This window comes from Catharus ustulatus, chromosome 8, assembly GCF_009819885.2.
Source record: "Catharus ustulatus isolate bCatUst1 chromosome 8, bCatUst1.pri.v2, whole genome shotgun sequence".
In the NCBI taxonomy this organism is placed as follows: Eukaryota; Metazoa; Chordata; class Aves; order Passeriformes; family Turdidae; genus Catharus; species Catharus ustulatus.
This window is the reverse complement of record NC_046228.1, coordinates 3368856-3390956: the sequence shown is the minus strand read 5'-3', so window position 1 is coordinate 3390956 and position 22101 is coordinate 3368856. Positions and strand designations below refer to the sequence as shown.

Genomic DNA, 22101 nt, shown 5'->3' with positions numbered 1-22101 from the left:
GACACTGCCGTGTTTTGTGATGTGTTTAAATCCCTGCGGTTCTGATCGCCATGAAGGGGGCACAGCCCGCTCCGACACTGCCGTGTTTTGTGATCTTTATAAATCCCTGCGGTTCTGATCGCTGCGATCACCTAAAATCCCGTCCTGTGATTGTCCAAGGGTTGAATGGGGCATGGAGTGACCCAAGGTGTCGCTGTCCAGAGCAGGGATTTTAAGTAAATGGTGTCCTTAAGGTCCCTTCCAATTCAAACCGTTCCGTGGTTCGATAAAATCAGTGCAATATTTAAAAGAACTGCAATATTAAAAGAATATTTATTTTTCCCCATATTTATTCGTTGCAAGTGTTGCAGATGTTATTGCTGTTACAAGGTTTATTGCATGGTGTTTTAATAGTAAGAGTGATAAACAGCTCTGCTGTGCAGTTGCCTCCTGTACAGCTCTGTGTGTGTGAACCACGGCTTTTCTTCCCAAAATCCCATCCAACCCAGCCTTTTCCCAGTGGGAGCCATTCCCTGTGTGCTCTCCCTCCATGCCTTGTCCCCAGTCCCTCTCCAGCTCTCCTGGAGCCCCTTCAGGCCCTGGAAGGGCTCTGAGCTCTCCCTGGAGTTTCTCCTGTCCAGGTGAGCACCTCCAGCTCTCCCAGCCCGTCTCAGAGCAGATGACTCCTTCTCCCTCATCACCTTTGTGGCCCCCTCTGCTCCGGCACATCAATGTTCCTCACGATGAGACAGACATTGAGGGGCTGGAGCGTGCCCAGGGAAGGGAGCGGATCTGGGGAATGGGCTGGAGCTGGGGAAGGGGCTGAGGGAGCTGGGAAGGGGCTCAGCCTGGAGAAAAGGAGGCTCAGGGGGCGGCTTGTGGCTCTGCACAACTCCTTGACAGGAGGGGACACTGAGGGGGATTTGGGATGTGCTCCAGGGAACAGGGACAGGAGCAGAGGGAACGGCCTCAGGCTGGGCCAGGGGATGCGCAGGGTGGTTATGAGAAAGAATTTCTCAATAGAACAGGTTGTTAAAGGTTGGAAGGGACGAGGAGTCCCCACCCCTGGAGGTGTCCAATGGACCCCTGGACGTGTCGCTCAGTGTTCTAGGCTGGGTGACAAGGTGGTGATCAGCCACAGGTTGAATGTCTCCCTCCCAGAGTTTGTCACCCTTCCCACGCGGGTACCCCACTGCCCCCCAGGACTACACTTCCCATGACGCCCCGCGGCGCCGCCGGAAGCGGGCGTGCGTCCGGCGCGCCTGCGCCGTGGCGGCGGCGGCGGCGGTGTGTCCGTCATGGCGGCGTCCATCTCCGGCTACACCTTCAGCTCCGTGTGCTACTGCAGCGCCAACAGCAGCGCCGACCACGTACGTGCCCCCCACCGCCGCCCCGGGCTCGCGGGGTTCCCTCACGCTGCGCTCCGGCCGGCGGCTGCGCTGCGGAGCTTCCAGGTCGCGCCGCCGCCGGTGGGGCCCGGCCGCGGGTCACAGCGGGCGGGGGCGGCCACGGACGGACACAGCGGGGCGGGGTGTGGGGAGTGCGGGCGGGATGTGGGGAGTCCTGGTGGCTCTCCGCGGGATGTGGGGTGTCCGGCATGTGGCGTGCCCCGGATGCTCCCTAGGGTCTCCGGGATATGGGGTGCCCGGTTTGTTCTTTCCCGGGGTAGGATGTGGGGTGTCCCGGCTGCTCTCTGGGATGTGGGGTGTCCGGGGTGCTTCTCCCGGAATGCGAGATCTCCAGGATGCTTCCCCCGGGATGTGGGGTGTCGGGGCGGGATGTGGGCTCCGCGGGATGCTGCCCTGGGATGTGGGGTACCAGGAGCGCTCCCTGTGGGATGTGGCATGTCCGGGCTGTTCCCCGGGATGTGGGGTGCCCGGGCGGGATGTGGGGTGCCCGGGGTGCTCCCCGCGGGGTAGGGCTTCCGCAGGACACTCACTGTGGGAGGAAAATGTTCCTGTAAAAGCTCCACGAGCGGCTTTCCAGCAGCTGCGACTGACCACGGGCGCAGTGCAGAGCCGAGTGTTCCCGAATCCCTCGGTTTTGTTGGCACGTTTTTAGCCTGAGCTTGCTCTTTTCCTCTGTACCTTGTGCCAAAACCTCCTGATTCCAGCTCAGTCTCCTTCTTCATTTTGGGTAGGGCTGGAATAAATTAATTAACCTTAAAATTGCCTTGCTTTTAAATTGCCTTCTGGGTTTTGCAATCCCCGGTGTTGTTCAGGGTCCAGCCCAGTCTCCACGCTAAAATTTGTGTAAGTCCCTGCAGGTTTAAACTCCTCTTCCCTTGGCTGTACTGGAGCAGTGCAGCATCATGCTCAAACCTCCTTCTTTTTCCCCTGGGGCTGGGGCAGAGCCCTCCCTTTTGTGATGTGTTTGCCTTGAGTGAGTTGTGTGTAGAATGCTCCTTTTGGACAGCCCATCCCTGTAGTGTTGTAAAAGGATGCTGGCAAAGCAGAAAATCAGCTTGGTAAAACCTCAGGGTGGTGTATGCCCACTGCAGCTTAGATATGTCTTTCAAACTTGATCTTTGCTTGAGTTTGAAGAAGGAAGTTACAGTAAATGACTGTGTATAATGGATTATTTATTTCTATTTTTAATCTTTTAAAATTGCAGGAAGGATTTCTGCTGGGAGAGGTGAGACAAGAAGAGACTTTCAGCATTAGTGATTCACAGATCAGCAACACTGAATTTTTACAAGTGATAGGTAAGTGATTTAACTTTTGAGTCATTCTGAAATAGGCACTGCTCACATTTTCTGGAGGTTTCATTAAGAGTTACTTCTCAAGTGAGGCCATCACAGGGAGTGTCAGACTTTCAGGATCACGTTTGACACAGTGTCTGTGTGTTTGTGGTTGAGATATGAGGAAAGGAAACAAATCTTTGCAGGTTACAGAGGTTTTATGTGCCTCCTTTTATGGAGAAAAGATTATTTATTGAATGTATTTGTCTACATTCCATGATGGAGAAACGACTGTGGGGAATTTCCTTCTTGATACAGTTGCCTAAATGCAGCATGTGCTCAAAATAAAATTAATTCATTGCTTGATTTACTGATTCTGAAAGGGGCAGATTTTCAGTAGCAGGTTTGGGTGGATGGCTGGGAGTTGGTGACATCAGAACCTGTCACAGCAGGACTGGACAAGGAATATTTTTCAATTTGTTGATAAACTTGAGTTCTGTATAGCTGATATGTTGTGAAAACTGAACAAAGATCAAGATCTTACTGTTAAGTGTTGGCTGAAGAGGATATTTTTAGACATGAGTGAGAAGCTGTTGCATGTTTGGTTTATAGAAAGTAGGAAGGCCTGAAAGAAACTGTCTTTTTGTTTCTGGATATATTACCAGCTGTTAAAATGTATTTAAACCCTCTTAAATACCTGGCTTTGTTAATGTGATTCCCAGATCAAAGCAGGGTGTGCATAAAGCTCAGTGAAAACACAAAGAGCTCTGGATTGACTCTCAGATGTTATTCTGACACAAAACAGGTGATCTATGAACATGTGCAGTGGTACCACGTTACATCCCAAGAGATTTCCCACCTTGCAGTGGTGATGGTTTTGTGCTCTGGACTCCAGAAGGTTGAGTAGTTTCTGTTCTGGTTATTCCTAAGAGAACACGGGTGGTAAATTGACTGTGAAGTGTCAGATATGAGCTAAATTACAGGAGATAAGGGCATAGCATTTTTTGTGTTTGCAATAATCACTATCAGAGTGTTGCTGAGGCAAAACTGACAGAGCCAGTCATTTTTAGGTTTTTAAATTAGACCTTGCTCTTCAGTGGTCACTCATCTTGGTTATTGGCAGTGATATCACCACCTGCAGCCTGGTTTCCTAAACCAAATGTTTGTGGTGTTAAAAATTGCTCCCTTTTAAAATCACTTCTTTGTCACATTATTGGTTACAATGACTTTATGGAAATGGAAATCACCCACTCCTGAAGGTCTTATGGATTGTTTTTTAATTTGCCATTTTTACTTCATTATTTATTCATCAGAATTAACTCTTGTACTCCCAGTTCAGCTCATGAGATCAACAGTTTTGTGGCACTGTTGTCACAAATGATTTTTTATCTTTCTTTGGTGTTTCCTTAGTGGTAATGTTTAAATATGTAAGTGTGTGTACATAGTATGAGTACTGGGTACATATATATGTATAAATAAGGCAGTGTGTAAACCCTAAATTGAAAATGTTGGTTGCTTCATGGGGTCTGGGCAGGAGGCTTCTTGCTTCCTGTTTCTCAAAACACAAGGTTTGTGTAGCAACATCATCAAGCAATGTCCACAACCCAAAAATCAAGGATGTTGTTGCAGTCAGTGTATTTGATGGAAGGAATTGTTCCAAGCTGGAATAATTGTACTTACAGGCTTTGTTAGCAGATTGTTTCCACAGATGCCTGCATGATGGTAGGAAAATATTAGTGTTGATACAATTTTATATCAAATAAAGGGAGTCAGTAACTCTAACAGCATCCTGAGGAGTTGTTGCCAGTGAGAATGTGCAGTTTCCCAGGCAGTGTGCCTGGAGTGGATGCTCAGGGCCTTGTTTTGCTAGACACCAAACAGGCTGAGATGTGGAAGTGTGATCCTTCCTCTGGTGCCTCTGCTGGGATGGCAGCCCTGAGCAGCAGGTGGTGAATCACTGCAGGGAGGCAGAGCCTGAACAAAGTTACTGCTGAATTCCAGTGAGATTCTGCTGAAGGAGCTGGAAATATTTGTGCTGTGTCATCACAGAATCCCAGGATGGTTTGGGTTGGAAGGGACCTTAAACCCCATCTTGTTCCACCTCCTGCCATGGGCAGGGGACCCTTCCACTAGACCAGGTTGCTCCAAGCCTCTGAAAAAATAAGTCATGCTTGGTGTTGGAAAGACAATGAAAGATGGGATTTTTACTCTTTTCTCACTCTCCTCTGAGATTGCTGACATGTTGCAACCTTTGCTGATTAAATAAGCATCTTAGCATTTATCACAACCTTTTCAATGAAAAAACACTGCCCTTTTTAGTATTTCATATAGCAGAATTATAAACTGCAGCTAAATGTTTTGAAATTGCTTTTAACCCCTTTTCTCATTAGAGATTATGTTTGCCTTGCCTCTTTAAACACTACAATGTATAATATTTCAGTGGTTCCCTTCCCCATCCCCTTTTTATTCCTTGCTGCTGTAATAAACAGTGTACAGGATGCAAGTAAGCTGTAGGGGAAAGGTGTAGAAAAAAGAAAACAAAAATCAGAAATGAGGGAGTTTCTAACTATCAAATAATATCAGAAGTGTGTATTTGAGGCTCAGATAAATCTCTGTATATCTGAGCAAGTATATGCTTTTCTTATTAAAATATTTTTCTATGTAAAAGGGCAAATTATAAAGTGAAGGCAGTTTTGTGGGTATGGTGCTGTGTCATCAGGTGTTGGGACATTAAGGGCAGTGTGTGGTCTGACAAATGTTTCTTGCTCAGTAGCTCTGATGTGGAAAGTTCATGCAAGATATGCACTGTAATTTCTCTTTGCCTGGAGCAGTTGGACATATGTCATTTTGTTTTGTTTGTTTGTTGTTGCAGAAATCCATAACCATGAGCCCTGTTCAAAACTCTTTAGGTAAGCTTCTTTTGTTGTCTTGTGTGGTGGCTGCAGAATATAAAAATAGGGAGTTCCCTGCAATATATTAGCATTTCAAATGTCCCTACCAGTGTTTGCTCATCTGATGGTTTTACAGAAACCATGGCACCAACCATGACAATCAAAGTAGGAATTTACAGTTTTAGTGTAGCTTGGAAGGGATTTATTTCTCTCTCTCTCTATGGATTTCCATCTTGTATGGTTGGTGGAGGTAGGGCAGCAGTCAGGTCAGCTCATATCACTCTGATGATGAGGATGAATGTCAAAATCAATTTAAATTATTGTGGTCTTAGGCTGGCTCTGCCTGGGCCTGTGGCTCACAGCATCCCCTGTGTGCCCTAACCCAAGTAACTTGCTGGGTTAAGAAGCTTTGTGCTTGGTGCTACCAACCTGCACCAACTAATTATTGTAAAATTTTCTGTTTTCTGGTTATTTTTGCCTTCTGATCTCCTGAACTCCAGAATTTAAATTAAATATGGGGCTAATATATTCTATTTAACAGCTTCCATCTATTTACATGTAGATTTTCTCTACAGTCTCACTTGTTACACACTGATGGCTTCTAAAGTGCTGTCTAGAATTCCTTTTGAGAAGGAATTCCCAATTAATTTCCTCTTGTCTTGAGAGATTTCCAGCCAATTAAGAAGACACAGTAGCTTAGACATTATGATTGACACTGGTTGCATTAAAGAGAAAAGCTGCAGTCAGTCACTTGCTGGCTGATAATTACAGAGAGGCTGCTCTTAACCCAGTGATGTAAATGCTGGAGATAATATCCAGTGTCTGGTCAGCTCCTCCTGGATCCCAGGGATGCTTTGTGTGGCACATAGCCACCCTGATCACGTTCCCTGCTTCCTCCAGGCAAGGAATTGCTCGTTAGTGCCAGAGCTGATGGAGGAAGGGGAGCAGGCAGGATCTCACTGCTCAGGAAAGCTGATGAATTCATTACTGCCCAGCACCAGAAACTCTCACAGCTCTTACACTTCTTTTCAGAGCCAGAGTGTGCTGAAAAACCACAGAGTTCAATAGCCACTGCTTACCAGGATTATAAATAAATATTGCAAACATGACTAGAAAAAGTTGTGCAGATATAACATAGTGTCTCAAATTTGTCTTTAGTTGTAGTCTGAGTTTTCCCAACAGCTTACACCTTGAAGCAAGTGGTATTTCCACCCTTATTTACCAGCTAAGCACTGAGCTCAGGAATTGGTGGTTTTTTACCCCAGCTCCCCAAAGCTGAAGTCATAGACCCCTAAACCAGAGTGTTTTCCTGCACTGCTTTAGGTGTTAGTGCCAGCTCCTGAAAGAGACCAAGGAGGAATCTATTTTCAAATGTTTTTCCTTGTATCATACACTCTGATCTACCTGAATTTCTAAACCTGTCTACATAGGTATATTTATAAATTCCTAAATCTGTTGTGCCCACAGAATAACAACCTGTCAGGGTTTGGGTTCAACTGTGGAAGCAGAACCATATGGAAACACTGTGATACTTTGAATTATTGCTGGCTCTTTTGGCTGCAAGGATCCAGCCATGTGAGTGCAGTGGCAGGATTGGAGCTCAAGAGATTGATTTGGAGCTGCATCTAAAATGGTTCTGCTTTCATTTCTTCTGGGCTGGTAGGCTTCTGATTATCAAAGCAGGGTTTTACAGAATGCAGGTCAAAATAAAATTGCACAGTGCATTTCTGTTGGTAGAAGTAAGGCTCTGGAAGTTGCTTTGTATTGTCTAGAATGCCATCTACTTGTAGAACATTCAAAGAATAAATTATTTATGTATAATATGTGTGTATAAACTGTGTACCTACTTTTCTCTCTTCCTTTTTGTTGAAGCTTTTATGACTATGCAGGCAAAGTTAATGAGGAGAGTTTGGACAGGATTCTCAAAGACCGAAGAAAAGTAAGTTTTCTATCTTTTCCTCCTGTTGTGGGCATTAGAAAGAGTTTGGAAAGCAAATTAAAAATAAAAAAAAAGGTAGTTAACTGAAGTAAATACTTTCCTTCACAAATCTGATGGTTTGTTTTGATCCAGGGCTTATCCTGTACAGAGGTTGTTGGATTTGTGGTGCTTAGATTAAACTGGGGGCAATGTCTGCTTTCCCTGAAGAAATGCAGAGGATTTTAGTGTAGGTCTCCAGAAGTGTGGGGCTGTATTGACCATCTCAAACTTAAATCTTGAGGAATTCAGTTTGTTTTGTTGTCCTAAAGCTTTGGGGTAATAGTGATACCACATTTTCATCCCCTTTATTCTCAGAAGGTAGATCTGTGTCTGCCAGGTAACACTGTGGGTTTTTCCTGATGTGTTTGATTACAGAACGTTATTGGATGGTACAGATTTAGGAGGAACACTCAGCAGCAGATGTCATACAGAGAGCACATCATTCATAAACAGCTGACACACATCCTTGGAGTGCCTGATCTCGTCTTCCTTCTCTTCAGCTTCATTTCCACTGCAAATAACTCAACACATGCTTTAGAATATGTGCTTTTTAGACCAAACAGAAGGTAAGCAAACCCTGCCAGTGAACCACTCCTCATTCTTTGTTCTGCTTTTTACTGCTGTTCTCCAAACTATTTAGGAGTTTCTACAATTGCACTTAAAGCTTTGTGTTTGTCTAATGATGCCTTGGGGTACTTGTTAATGATCTATAAATTAAAATTAGGGGGAGCAAAAGTTCTTTCCAATCTCTAAATCATCAGACAAAAATCTATTTTAAGAGACATCAGATGTCACTGCCATGTTTCTTCTGGTGGATCTGAATATATCTCTGGTAGTTTGCACATTATAAAGGTTCTTGTAGGTGCAGTGGTAGCTCTGTATTAAAGGGTTTGGATCCTTCATTTATTTTGAACACAACTTGTAATATTCAGCTATTTTATAACAAACCTATGGGATAATATTAAGGTTTTTGTAAAGAATCTTTTTCAAATGGATTAAAAAATCTTTCTAAATTTTCTCTGCAGGTATAATCAAAGGGTGTCACTTACTATTCCTAACCTAGGCAACACTAGTCAACAGGAATACAAAGTTTCTTCAGTGCCAAATACTTCTCAGAATTATGCCAAAGTTATTAAGGAACACGGGTAAGGACTTTCCCTTTTAGAATAAAGCAGTCATCCAGCTCTACACTCTGTACCTCACAGACAGCAGTACACATGTGCATGTTGAGCAGCAAAGAACCAGTTCTGGAGGAGAGTGGGCAGTTCTCAGTGTGCTTTTTTCCTGGTTAGAGTTGCATCTTTTAGAAGAACCAAGGGAACTTGATGCACTCTTCAGAAAAGCAGAGTTGCTGTGGCCAGTCCCATGCTGGAAGCTTTGACTTGATTTCCACCCCACCTCCCCCAAGGAATTCTGTGTGCACTTGAACTCTGCCTCAGAAGCATTGAATCCTTGATGTTTTTCTTAAGTATTTTCAATTAAATGCCATGAATTCAAAGTAGCTTTTCTGACTGTTAACAATGAAATTATACAAACTTAAAGATTTTGGCACAAGTTTTACCTCATTCAAATGGGGCTTTATTGTTCCAGAAGGAATTTTGGTATTGAATATGCTGCTGTCCAGATTTTTGTTTATGACAGTATGGTACATTTTTAGCAATATACTATTGCTAAAATAGCATATTTAGCAATAAAATACATTTTAAAAATACAGTGATAGACTGCTGAATAGGAATTCAAAGACAGCATGAGCTAGAAACCTATATTGTCTTTTCTCATTAATGATTTCTGCTTTGTTTTCGTTTTTAGTACTGATTTTTTTGACAAAGATGGAGTGATGAAGGACATCAGGGCTATCTATCAGGTTTATAATGCACTTCAGGAAAAAGTACAGGTAACATTCTTTACTCCATGTTGATCTGTATATATGTGGCATCTTTCATTCATCCTTTGGTTAAAGCAGGAGTGGAAGAGATGGAGATTTTTAGAGCTGATAATCATCATGAACTGTAGGAAAATAAGACTGACTTTAAAATTAAATGTTTCAGTTTCTACTTCATGTGAGCATTTGCAGTGGCTTCTGTGAAAGTGGTACAAACAGCACTGATTTTTTCTCTTTTGCAAGTAAATGATTTAATACTTAGTGATTTATGGGAGGTGTTAGTCATTTTTAAGGGTTAGCAGTGAAGAGAAGCCCTGCTGAAGGCTGTAGGGATTTGCAGAGGTTTAAAAATGACTCCTGGCTCTGGGTATGGAGCATGAGCAGAGCACCATCTGTTAGTTAAAACTTGTGAACATTTTGTGTGGAGCATGAGTGAATCCCACTCCAAATGTGCCAAAGCATCTGAAAATGCCTCGAGTGTCAGCTCTGCTCATTGTGAGCTTGTCAGTTCACAGCTTGTCCTGTGTGAAGAGCAGTGGAGCTGTGCTGCCCCGGGAGCTCACACATCTGCTAATTGTGCTGGAGTCACAGCTTGTTCCCAGGCTTTCCCTTTACATCTGCCCGGGGGGATTTGTGTCTCTGCTCCAGCTCAGCTCTGCTGGCTGGCTCCTGGAGCAGAGAACAAGGGATCATCCCTCCAACCACCCCCTGCACCTGCCTGCACAGGGGGAGCTGCTCTTCCTCACTCCCAACCTCCTTTGGAAGGTGGGTAAGGCACACTCTTGCACTGCAGCTTCAGGGAATAGCACAATCTCTCTTCAGAGATGCATCCATTAGCTAATGGCATTGTTCTGAGCTGCTGTTCTTGCCAGGAGCATCCTCTGTGCTCCTGCTGTTGTTTCAATTACTGTCTGAAAAATGGAAATGGGCTTCTCTAGCCTGGAGAAAAGGAGGCTGAGGGGAGACATCGTTCTCTCTTCTCCCAGGTAACAAGCCACAGGAGGAGAGGAAACCACCTCAAGTTACACCAGGAAAGGTTTAGATTGGAGATGAGGAACAATTTTTTCCCTAGAGCTGTCAGGCATTGTATCAGGACAGTGGTGGAATCACCATCCCTGGAAATGATCATCACCAACTCTTAATTTCACAGGATGCTTTGGGTGGGAAGGGACCTTAAAACTCATCTCATTCCACCCCTACCATGGCAAGGAAACCTTCCACTATCCCAGGCTGCTCCCAGCCCCATCCAACCTGAGCACTAACCAACTTTGGATCTTATTACAAATCTTCTGTCTTGATAAATTATTTGGAAATGCTTTTCCTATAATGCAGCAACAGCCACTAAAGAAATCAATCTTGAGGTTGAGTATTTCTGCTACAGTTCAATCCTGCTTTTCGTTTTGTGCTTCAATGGCTTCTTGTCTGGTAGCTGTTAATGTTGTCCTGAAACAATTTCCTGTATTTTTGCCCAATCTTAGCATATCTTACATTTTTCTCCCAGGCAGTTTGTATAGATGTAGAAAAGAGTGAACGTGTTGTTGAATCTTTTCAAGCTGATGTAAACAAGTTAAAAAGGCAAATCGCACAAAAGAAGAATGAAAAAGAAGAAGAAATAAGTAAGTTGCCTTTTAATTACCCTTTTTTTTTTCAGAAGCAGATGCTGTGAGGAAAAAAGGTTTTGTGGAGTTAAAATAATTGTTGTATTGCTGATAACTCATGGGAAAAAACATTCCATTGGGAAGGGCAATATGATGGATTTATGTTGGATGACACCTGAGCTGTGAAAATGTGTGTTCCAGGTATTTCTGCTGGACTCATCCAGTGTTAGCAAGCTTAAAATATAGGAGGACAACACTGTAAAGAAAGAATGAGCAATTCAGTTCTGGAAATAACACAGGAGGAGATCAATTGTAGGAAAAGAAAAGTGGGGGGGAAAAAAGCTGAAAACTGGAGAGATTGTTTTTGAAGGAAAGAAACAGGGTACTGTGCTCACAGGCCAGGAGCTATCCATGCTTTTATAAAGTCTTTATTCTCACTCCCATTTGCTGACTTAGTGGTGAAGATGTTCAGCACTGAAATAACACTTTTCAGTGTTGAACTAAATCTTTGTAGGTGTTTTTCATCTTATTTTGCTGCTCCATAATCTCCTGAGTCAGTGAGCCTTGCTGTGTGAGCAGATTTGGCTGATGGCCACGCTGTCCCTCCTTCCTAAAAACTGAGTGTGGCCTCAGGAGATTTTGGTAGGCAGTAGATAGGTTTTGTGAAGCACTTGGCTCTTTGCAAAGGCACTGCTGATCTAATTGAGTTTGTGAGTGCAGGGGAAGACTGAAGGTAAAGGGTAGGGACAGAGAACAGGCAAATGGGAAGTAAGATAAAAACCTAAATAATTCATGAGCAAATTACACATTTCAGCAAATACTGCCTCTTTTTATTTGAAATGATAAGCAAATAATGAAATTTTGTCATTTTAGCTGTGAGGTGGTTTTTATTATTTCTGTATCCTGTGACCTAAAGCAGTGTGTGACAAAAAGATGATCTAGGTGGGTGAACACCCTAAACTCTGCAATGCTGTGACAGGTATTTTAATTTTCTCCAGGCAGCAAGGCACTGTTATCACATGAGCATTTTAGTGCACAGTTAGATCTGTCAGCCCAAGTTCTTCTTTCTCTGAAACTCAAAGATAAGGTAACAGAGCCAGGATTAGCCCAGGACCATTTAAAAGGTGGAAGTAAATGAGTCACTGCTGTTTCCTGCTTGGCTGGAGATGAAGTGGGCAGGGAACTGCTACTATGGGGAAGCAGAGGTGGGTATTTAGTGTGACTGGAGCTGATCCCAGCACAGATGGGAAAAACTGGGGGTGGAGGAGGAAGAGCAGTCAGTGCTCAACTCTGGTACTACCAGAGAGTTGCAAATGCTGGACTGAGAATTCATGCCAGAGCAGAGAATCATGTGAGAGGGCTGAAAGAGGAAAACATGCAGCTTGGAGCTCTGCAGTATTTTTAGATGTGAGTAGTTAATTACTGAATCTGGCCTTCTGTTCCTTCACTTGCTCAATGCTGGGAGAATTTCCTTGGTTTTAGTGAGGAAAAGGGAGAGAGTTTGGTTCCAGTTCCTGAGGGAGTGTTGTGTGAGAGCTCAGTGTTCTTACAAACTTTGGGTTAACAGGTTATGGCTGAAACACTCCATTATCAAAGGCAGTTGGGACTTCAGTTGCCAGATCACTGAAATAGTTCTGTGATAGCAGGATGTTCCAGGCTTTGCTGAGTGCTGTGCACTTCCCAGATGCCAGGAAATCTCCCACTGCAGTTCTCCTGTCGTGGCCCAGAAATGGAGTGCTGTTATGTAGCCACTTGAGGGAATATTCTCTTTTTATTCCCAAGAGACATCTCAGTGACCTGGTTAAAGGAGCTCTCACCCTCCATTTGGGGTTTCTCCAGAAATATGGTGTTAGAGTAAAGAGAGCTGAGCCCATTGTGCCCATCACCTTACACATTCCAGTGTCACTTCTGGCAGGTTTGTTGGTTAATACCCTTTAGGAACCAGTCAAAACCTTCAGTCTCTCCCAGTGCTTAACAAAAATTCCTGCCAGGAAGTCTTTCCTTGTGTAGGGTGTACAGTACTCAAATTTATCTTTCTGCCCAGCCTCTAAGGCACATTTAAAAATAAAATGGTTTCTTCAGTCTTCCCTACTAATCCCAGTTATTCCATGATTATTAGATCTCTGACAAGTCCTTGTGTTTTGTAGTATTTCTCCAGTTTTCCCTATTTTTTAAACTGTAGTATTCATAGTTACATATATTCTGGTATTTTTAATAACTACAATGAAAAGATACATACCTGTATCTCCACAGCTGAGCACACCTCATGCATATTGATATTTACAGTTTACATAAATCAAGTTACTTCTCTGCAGAAGGATACAAGTGTTCCTCATTTTGCACTTTTGCAGTTTATTATTCCTGTGCACATCTTCCTCAAATTATTTTCCAAATCAGCTCATTTAAGATGACTTTCACATTCCTGTTCTGATACCCTGCTACACTCCCAGCTATAATCCCATCATTTAGATTTTTGATGTGGGTGCAGTTTTAAAAATAATAATTTGAGGGAAGAAGACATGGTGATTTCTTTGCAGATGTTATGAGATTGTCCCTAGCACAAGGGGCATTGACAGGGAAAGCACAAAGTGGTATTTTTAAGATACAATATCAAATATCAATTATCATGGAGGAAAAGTGACTTGAGTTTTACTGAATAAGACACAGGTGGAGAGAAACAGGCAGGTTGAGCCCTAACACAGTTGGTTTTTGATGTGAGAAGGAGCTGAAAAATACAGAGAAAAGACGAGGTGGAAACAGCAACAGGCTGTGGAAACATCCTGTAGCTGTGTTTTTTGGGAGCTTAATCTGGAGGAAATGATCTGTACAGGATGACTGTGCACATGAAAGAAAGTGTAGCATGTTTGCACTTGCATAGTTTATTTGCTTTCTGACTCATTTTGGGTTTGAAATGGGATCACTGGGATAACTGAGCTGTGCTGATCAAATTTAGGGAAGTTTGCCACGCTCAAAGAGTAGGATGCAGCATTAAGCAAGATTTGGTGTGATGGTCAGGGCTAGTGTATTGATGACTCTGTAAGCCTAAAATCAGAAGTGTGACAGGTGAGTAGAGCAGACTGAGGGGACAGGATCCAGTGCTGGAGTGCCAGGGATGAGATAACAAACAGAAAGCAAGAAGAGAGGACAGGGAGGTGGTCACAGCTCAGGTATGTGGAGCACGTTGCCATGAAAGCATTAAGCCCCCCCTGTTGTTTGCTTTGTAGGAATGCAGCAGGCAATTCTAAGCAGGCAAATGCCAACAGATAACGTGGAGCCCATGTTTGTCCCCCGAATGTCCTACACTGGCTTTGCTGTGGAAGGCTGCACACTTGAAGACTCGGACGTGTCGGATCCTCCCCCGCCGTACTCGGATTTCAACACAAGCACTCAAGACAATTCTGGCAGCCCCGGGCTCCTGGACAGCACCTGCATCTTCATGCCTCGGCCTCAGGCAGTGGGTTCTTCCAGTTATGTTTCCACAACTGCAGGATTGAAATATTCTGGCAATGGAGCATCCATGCCATCTTCCCAAAGAGCGCTCGCTGACAATGTTGACGAATCAGAAGACAGTGATTATGAGAATTTGCTTGAACCCACAGAGTCCTCTGACAGTGAATACTCACAGACAAGGGAGTCACGACCTTCAGCACATCCTGATGGTGATTCCAGGAACACTCAAACTTCTCAGATTTGATAGGGGGGAAAAACAAACGAAAAAAATCCACATGACACTGTTTTTTCATAATTGTTATGAATTATATACCGAGAGATTTTGGGGATTTAACCCGGAGGAAATGAACTACACAGGATTACTGTGCACACAAAATGTAGAAGACTTGCACTAGATGGTTTATTCACCTTGTGATACATTTTGCAAGTTTTATAATGGAATCATTAGGATAATCAAGTTGTACTAATACAGATGAGGTTCATGGATGTACTGGTAAATTTAGGCAAAATGAAATTTATAGAGATCTTGTAGCTTTTGTTGCCATATTTTCTTTAAGACAATAAATTGGGATGTAGTAACTAAGCACAGTTAGTCTACAGATAATGTTCTCAAATCAAAACTTACCTCTTGCACTATCATGCCTTGAATTTTAATTTTTGAAAGGGAATAATAAATATATCAGCCGCCTTCAGAATAGCTTTCTATGATAAGCCAAATTGGCCTTTGCAAGCAAAGAAATCTTGATAATTCTGAGAAGCCTGATTGGAAAAGATGTGGTCAACCTCCCTCTGTGGGCATGCCCTCATCAGAGGAGGGGTTTACTCTGACCTTTTTTTACAAACAGAATGTGTCTCACTTCAACTGATGGTTGCCTTTTTCTCTGTAAAGGGTGTTGGGGGTGGGGGTGGGATGCCTGGTAAATCATCCAGATGAATGTCATAAATAGAATTATTCTGGTTTCACTGGGTTTACAATGACTTTATGCCACACTAGCCTCATTTATTGTCTCATGTGTTCTTTTAGCATCAATATGAAGTGCACATACAGGAGTAAATGACCGACAGAAGTAGTAAATTCCATCATGATTGGACTTTGGAGTCTGCAAATTACAAACATCAGAGACTGCTACTTGCATTTTATTTGCATCTGAGTATTGGATTTACGCTTCTAGATGAGTTATTTTATGTGATAAGTAGGGGATGGGGTAGGAGAAGATTGTTTGGAGAATCCCCTGGGTTTATTACCTCTTTTCCTCTGGGTGAACCATGTAAATGATTATTTTAATTTGAATTACAGCTCTTGTCAGAAAACTGCCGTTTGGGATAAATGAAGTGTGGTATATTTAGAGAATTTCATGTTTGGATGCACTTACTTTTATTTAAATACTGCTTGTATGCTAACGTTGCCCAAAATATGTGAAATTGTGCCACTAAGAAGTTTGTATTATTGGACTTTATCCCTGATGTGTAAATGAGAAAATACACATTTTAAGATGAGGTTATCTGCAGCATTTATCACTCTGAGGTATCAATAGCCACTTCTTCTGTTTACACCCAGAACAGCAAAGCAATTACATAAAAATTTTAAATATCTCAAATTTACACACTGAAATTTATGGATCATATCCATAGGCAAAAGTCTGTTCATTACCCTCTCCTTACCTGTACTAAATTAATCAAAATAACTTTGGGAAAAAAGTGAGATGTTAAAATTGCCACTCTTCTACCGAGTGTTTCCACCTTTAAACATCTAGTGCTCTGGTTTTAACTATTTTACATTGTTCTCATTAGCCTTAACTGGATGGATTTTTTTATTTTGGAGTGTTGCAATCCCTGGAACAGAGACCTTGCTGTGGAGTCACCACCTGTGAGCACCTGTGGCTCAGGTGGGGATGTCGATGCTGGAATCAGAATTGACAGGTGCAGCCACCGTCTTCATTTTTATTCTGCACAGAAACCTGCAAAATGTACATCTCTGACAAAGCAGTTCAATGTGACAATAAAATCTTATTTAATCCTCACATAGATTTTAATGCTTGTCAGGTTCCAGGTTGGTGGAGGAGCTGGCTGGGAAGCAGGAGTGCAGCTCAGAATGATTTGTTCAGGCTGCTCTGCTTGGGAGACCGAGGGGATGTGGCAGAGGGATTCCATGCCTGACACAGGTGCTTGTGTTTATAAAAGATCCTTGAATTCTGGGCTTATTTAACAAAAAATGTTAAAAGTTCTGCTTGGTTTTGCATGCACCGTGTAGGTGGGACAGGTGTGTTATTGTTCCTCCAGCCAGTGCCTGCCTGCAGGTATTTTCATTGTTGTAACTACTGACTCATAAGAACAGAGGGTGTGGCTTCATTAATTTATTTTTTTTAATGTTGATAATATTCTGGCAAAAATACACCTGCTTAAACTTTGCAGTTTTCATGACAGTCCTGTTAGAAACAACAGTGGTGGGTTGTGATCCACAGGGAGCAGCTTTAATCCTAAATTGAGGAATTTCACACCTGAGAAACACCAGGTTTCCAGTCTGACTCCTTGGTGATTCCCAGGAGCTGTGTCCTCTCTAACAGGTGTGTCCTGTTCCAAATCCTGGAGTTCGCCTGGTACAACAAAATATTTTCTGGTTATTGTGAGAAATTTGGAACTGCTGCTTCCTTTATTTCCAAATTTACTGTTATTCCTCCTCTGGCTGTTGATAGTAAGAAGAACAGGGATGCACCATATGGGAAGCCTCAATGGATTAGAACTATCACATATGCTTACAAAAGGAAGCATCATCAAATATTTCTGAAATTAGCTTGGATTGACACTCTGGGAGTCTCCAAGTCCTGTCTTTGCTTATGGGATGGAACATGTTGGCAGAAAGACTTGTGAGCATTGTTAATTTTGGCATTTTCATGACTGTGCAGGTTTGGAGTTCACGTCTCATCTCTGGGGACGTTTCACTGCTCTGACATGTCCTGAGTTAAAATGTAAAGAGAAGCTGTTACTCTTGGTGTAGCATCAAGATAAGATAAGCAAACTGATAAAACTCCTGCTAAGTGGGAAGATGCCTCTGAGTGCACTGAGTGTAACTAGAATCAGCCTGAAACTTTGCTTTTTTTGGTGCTGCAAGGTTTATTTTAAGGATTTGTTAGTTTTTTAATAACAAACTTGCTTTGCTCGGTCCTTCCATGGTTCTGCCTCTGAGCAGTCTGTAGATCAGCTAAAAATGCGGTGGTTTCTGGCTTCCTTTGAGGTGAATCTTCCTCTGTCTTTGTCTTTAATATCTATGGTTTCACACACTCATTTCTCTGTCACTTTAGATTTGTGGCAGTATTTCCATGTGTCTTTATAGTGCTCTCTTCTGCAGCTTACGGATGTGGGAAGAAATCAGAATTTCATTGGAGTTTCATTAATAAACTGGTAAGTCCTGGGACACCTTCCAGTGCCTGAAGGAGCTCCAAGAGAGCTGGAGAGGGGTCTGGAGGGACAGGACACAGGGAATGGATTTAAGCTGAAGGAGGGGAGATTCAGATGGGATATTGGGATGAAATTGTTCCCTGGGAGGGTGTGAGGCCCTGGATCCCCTGGCATTCCCTGGTTGGACATTGGGGTTGGACACTGGGACAGTGGGAGGTGTCCCTGCCATGGCAGGGGTGGCACTGAGTGAGCTTTAAGGTTCCTTCCAACCCAAACTATTCTGGGATTCTATGAGCTGTCCCAGCCTGTGGTCAGGACAGTGACAGGAATATCCTGTGGCTCAAATTCCCATTTGTCCCCCCTCGTGCAGAGCTCTCCCCACTGCACCTGTCACACCTCATGGAACCAAGAGCAAGCATGTCCAAGTTGTTAACTCTTGGATTCTCCTGCTCTTCACTCTTACCTATAAATAACCTTATATTGTGTAGCAGCATCTTGGCTGAAGTTCCTAAAAGGAGAAATAAGGGGGATTCCTTTGCTGTGAACAGAAATACTTGGATTCCCCTCTGGGAATGGCTGGTGTTAGTCCCACTAGTGGAAGCAGAGACACTTCAAAGGCAGGAGAGCAGAAGTTCAGGAGACCTCACTTTAGCAGAGCTCCAGCCTGGGAGATTTTTCTCCTCACTCTGAGACAATTTCAGGCTCAGCTTCCCAGGGCAAGCCCTGCAGATGAAGATGGATGTCAAAGCAGGTCAGGCAGATCCAGCCAGAGTTACCTCCAGGAAAGGAGGGATCATCACAATCGCATCAGTTCCTGGTGTGGGTGGCTCAGGAGCAAATCCAGCAGCAGGCTGTGTGCCACTGGAAATCTGGGAGGTTTTTCCACCTAGGAATGTAGTTTTTCTTTTTTCTGACCTTTAAATAAGATGGTAACTTGCACACCCTTGTCTTTTCCCTAGGCATCACCCAAACAAAACCTTCCTGCCTTGTGCAGGTTTGTTAGGGAGAGGTGCCTGCTGAGCTCTGCTGAAGGAGCTCAAGGCCTCCAGGGCTGGGGAAGCTGCTGCTCTGCAGCACTCCAGCTCACTGCAGGGTTTGCATTAATTATTTCCAGCTCTCCTGAGATCCTGTTCCCTGCTCCAGCCTCTCCCAGCACCAGGGCTCTCAGTACTCACCTGGTATTAAAGGGAAGGGTTGGTTGTTCCTCTCATGTGGATCAATGTGCCATATTTTTATTTCCTCTGGCTGTATTGGAGAAGGTGTTAGGAGGGGAAATCTAAAAATCCACAAGAGGCAAGTCAGTAATAAAATAATCACACAGGTGTTTTGAAATTCTTCCATTATAAGCAGTATTTTAAAAAAAATCTTTTACTGAATTTATTTTCTTGTTTAACATTCTGCTTTGGGCAAATGTAGCTTTTTTTCCAAAGCAGGAAAAATAGTACTGCTAAAAGTTTTCCCTTCAGAGGGCTCATTTCTACCATGGGGATTCTTCCAATATTTTTTTGGTGCCAGTTTGTGATTTTTAACACATTTTCAGGAGCGAGAGGTTGCTGTAGCTGTGAGAAGGGATCATTGGTGGTCGACAATATTAATAAGGAATAGCCAATTTGAGCCATAGATTCAGTAATTTAAAATAAAATGTTCATACTCAGCACTTAGAGAAAAAGTCCTTTAAATGGGATGATACCACCCAAATGCTTTTTAGCCTGAGCAGTCAGAGTTCCCAGCTGAGAGGCAGCACAGAAGGAACTGCTTGGTGTTCAGCAAGAGAGGTTTGAATCACAGAATATGGAATGTTTTGGCTTGGAGGGGACCTTAAACTCACTGCCTGCAATAATCCAAGGTTTTGGCATGCAGGAAGGAGAATGCTTTGCTGGCTTTGGCAGGTTAAGTCAGCTGTCACTTGCTAATAACAGCCCTTAATGCAGGGATGTTAAACTGAACACAGCCTGGACACTTGGGAGAACAGAGAGCTGAACTTCCCCTGAGTGCATCAGCCATGCAAAGGGGGATTTGGGTTCCCACACAAATGGAGCCTTGGTTTCAGCAGGTGCTGTTGGGCAGGTCCCTCCTTTCCCTCTGACACCTTGGCTGCACGTTGCATCTCTCATGGATTTTGTGCAGTCCCAGAAAACCTGAGGAATGTGACATCCCTGCTCTGAGGGCAGGGATTTTATCAGGGATCACAGGAACTGCAGACAGCTGCACCAACAATGTCCCAGTGCACAAAGGGATCTGCCCCCTCTGTGCAAACAGGATTAGAGACAGGATGGACAGCACTCCTACTCCCTTCACCTCGGGCTCTTCTAATCCCACATCCTGCCTTGAATTTCAAAGTGCCCCACAATAAATCCCTGAGCAGGGAATGAGGAGAAAGTCTGAGCAGAGGGACCAAGGGACTGAGCTCCACTCCTGGAGCTCCAAAGCCCTGACACTCCTCATCCTGCTGGAGAAGTGCTGGTAGGGATGTGCCAGTTATCCTCATAAATGCCTGATCCAGCATTTGGTGGGATTAAGGTTATTCATTTTAGGGATTAAGGCTGTTATTTTAGCAGCAGGTTTCTCACCTATTCCTGGTCAGTACTCTGGCTGCTGGGTTGGGGTGGCTGAGGGGGGTTTGCTCTTGTTTTGCCATTTTTATGTGGTTGTGAATTGTCCAGACCCAGGGGAATTATTGGCTTTGGCACATTTAAGGGATCTTAACCCAGTAAACCAACCACAGTGCCTTTCCCTGTTATGGATGCATGAAGCCCAGTGCTGCTGTTCCCATTTTTAACTGCTCTCCTACAGGTTGCTACCAGGGAATGTTTGCTTTCTGAGTTGTTGATTTTGCACCAAAAATCCTTAAATCAAGCTTTTATACCCAAATTCAAATGCTGCCTGTTGAGCCCATCTCCAAAAATGTGCAATGTGTCTGTGCCTTGCTGCTGGAAGAGCAGGGAGTTCACAAGGATAAAGGAGAAGGGAAAGCATTGAGGCTTCAGCAGGGAGTCAGTGAAAAATCACCCTGTTAATTCTGGCAGTTCCCACTGAGCTGCTCACCCATGGAACAGAGAAGCTGGGGAACTTCTCAGTTCATTTATCAAAGCACTTGCAAGTCAAAGCAGGTGAAGCACTGAGAAAATATCGAGCAGTGGGAGATCATTTCTCCAGCTGGTGTGGGTGCTCTGTGTGCAATCCATGGGGACAGGGGCTGGGCATTTCTTCTGTGCTGATGCTCCTGAGGAAGGAGATTGATTTTGCCAGGCTGAAAAAACAGCCTTGGCTGTTGGTGTCGTGGGAAGGGTAATTCCAAACCCAAATGTTTGTTGATGGTGTGGAATGAGCCCCCAGGTTTTTGATGGGCTTTCCTCCCTCCACAGTGATTTCCAGAGCCCAGGAGCTCCCAGTGCAGACCCAGCCCTGCAGTGAGTCCCTTTGTAGTTGGAGTGACCACAGCACATGAGCAGAGCTGAAGGATTATTTGATCTTCAAACTGGCACAGGTTGCAGCCTGTATCCCAGAAATCCACCTTTGTGTCACCCAGCATGGCAGGGAAAGCTGAGTGATCCCTTTAGCTGCATGTCCTAGAAACTCCAGTGCAGCTTTTTCCACCCTGGCCCTTGGGAATCCCATCTGAGAGCTCCTTCTCAGCAAGGGAATTGTCAGTGCTGAGTCCCTGGTAACCACGAGTTCACAGCACGTGGCTTCTCCACTTGGCTGCAATTTCATTTTCTGCATTTCATTGTTCATGTCTTTGTCATTAAGTACAACTGTATAGATTTTATTTTTCCATTTCATGGTTAGGTTTGATTTCAGGGCACTACAAAATCAGATGGGGCAGCCACAGCTTTTCTGAGCAACCAGAGCCTCCCCACCTGGGACTTTCCCTGCTGGGAACCTGCAGCAAGCACAGCACTGCTCTGCCTTAAAATTTCTTTATTTCCACTGCTTTTGGCAAAGATAATTTTGAATACCTTTGGGTAATTCTTAGCTGTAACTGCACAGTCATTGTGGGGGGGAATGATAATCAAAACGTGTCTGATTTGAACACCCTGTGCTTTTCCCTTTTCCAGAAATACTCGTGCAGACTGACACCTGCTATTGTGCTGAGGCTCTTTTTGCTTCACCAAATTTCTCTGCAGATATTTAATCTGTTTTTTTTTCCCCAGTTGCAGTTACAAAAGGCACTGACTCAAGTCTTTCAGAGTTGTCATCTCAAAAATGGATTCAGAGTAACAACAAAAAAAGGTTTGGTTGTTTTT

At 43.7% G+C, this 22101-nt stretch overlaps 1 protein-coding gene across 1 annotated transcript; it reads left to right on the top strand.

Moving 5' to 3' along the window:
• Window positions 1-1242: 1242 nt before the first annotated feature.
• On the top strand, window positions 1243-16479 carry ABRAXAS2 (abraxas 2, BRISC complex subunit). The gene is made up of 9 exons (XM_033066692.1): window positions 1243-1349; window positions 2593-2683; window positions 5532-5568; window positions 7423-7489; window positions 7904-8094; window positions 8554-8673; window positions 9338-9422; window positions 10912-11026; window positions 14233-16479. Exons 1-9 carry the CDS (start codon window positions 1278-1280, stop codon window positions 14700-14702), a joined length of 1248 nt encoding a protein of 415 aa, XP_032922583.1. The 5' UTR covers window positions 1243-1277; the 3' UTR covers window positions 14703-16479.
• The last annotated feature ends 5622 nt before the right edge of the window (window positions 16480-22101 follow it).

Excerpts from the sequence above, each read along its gene's own strand:
- ABRAXAS2 (XM_033066692.1), top strand. The coding sequence starts at position 1,278 with ATGGCGGCGTCCATCTCCGGCTACACCTTCAGCTCCGTGTGCTACTGC. Across the intron at positions 5,569-7,422 it reads CCCTGTTCAAAACTCTTTAG|CTTTTATGACTATGCAGGCA; the intron begins GTAAGCTTCTTT and ends TTTTTGTTGAAG. Across the intron at positions 9,423-10,911 it reads CACTTCAGGAAAAAGTACAG|GCAGTTTGTATAGATGTAGA; the intron begins GTAACATTCTTT and ends TTTTTCTCCCAG.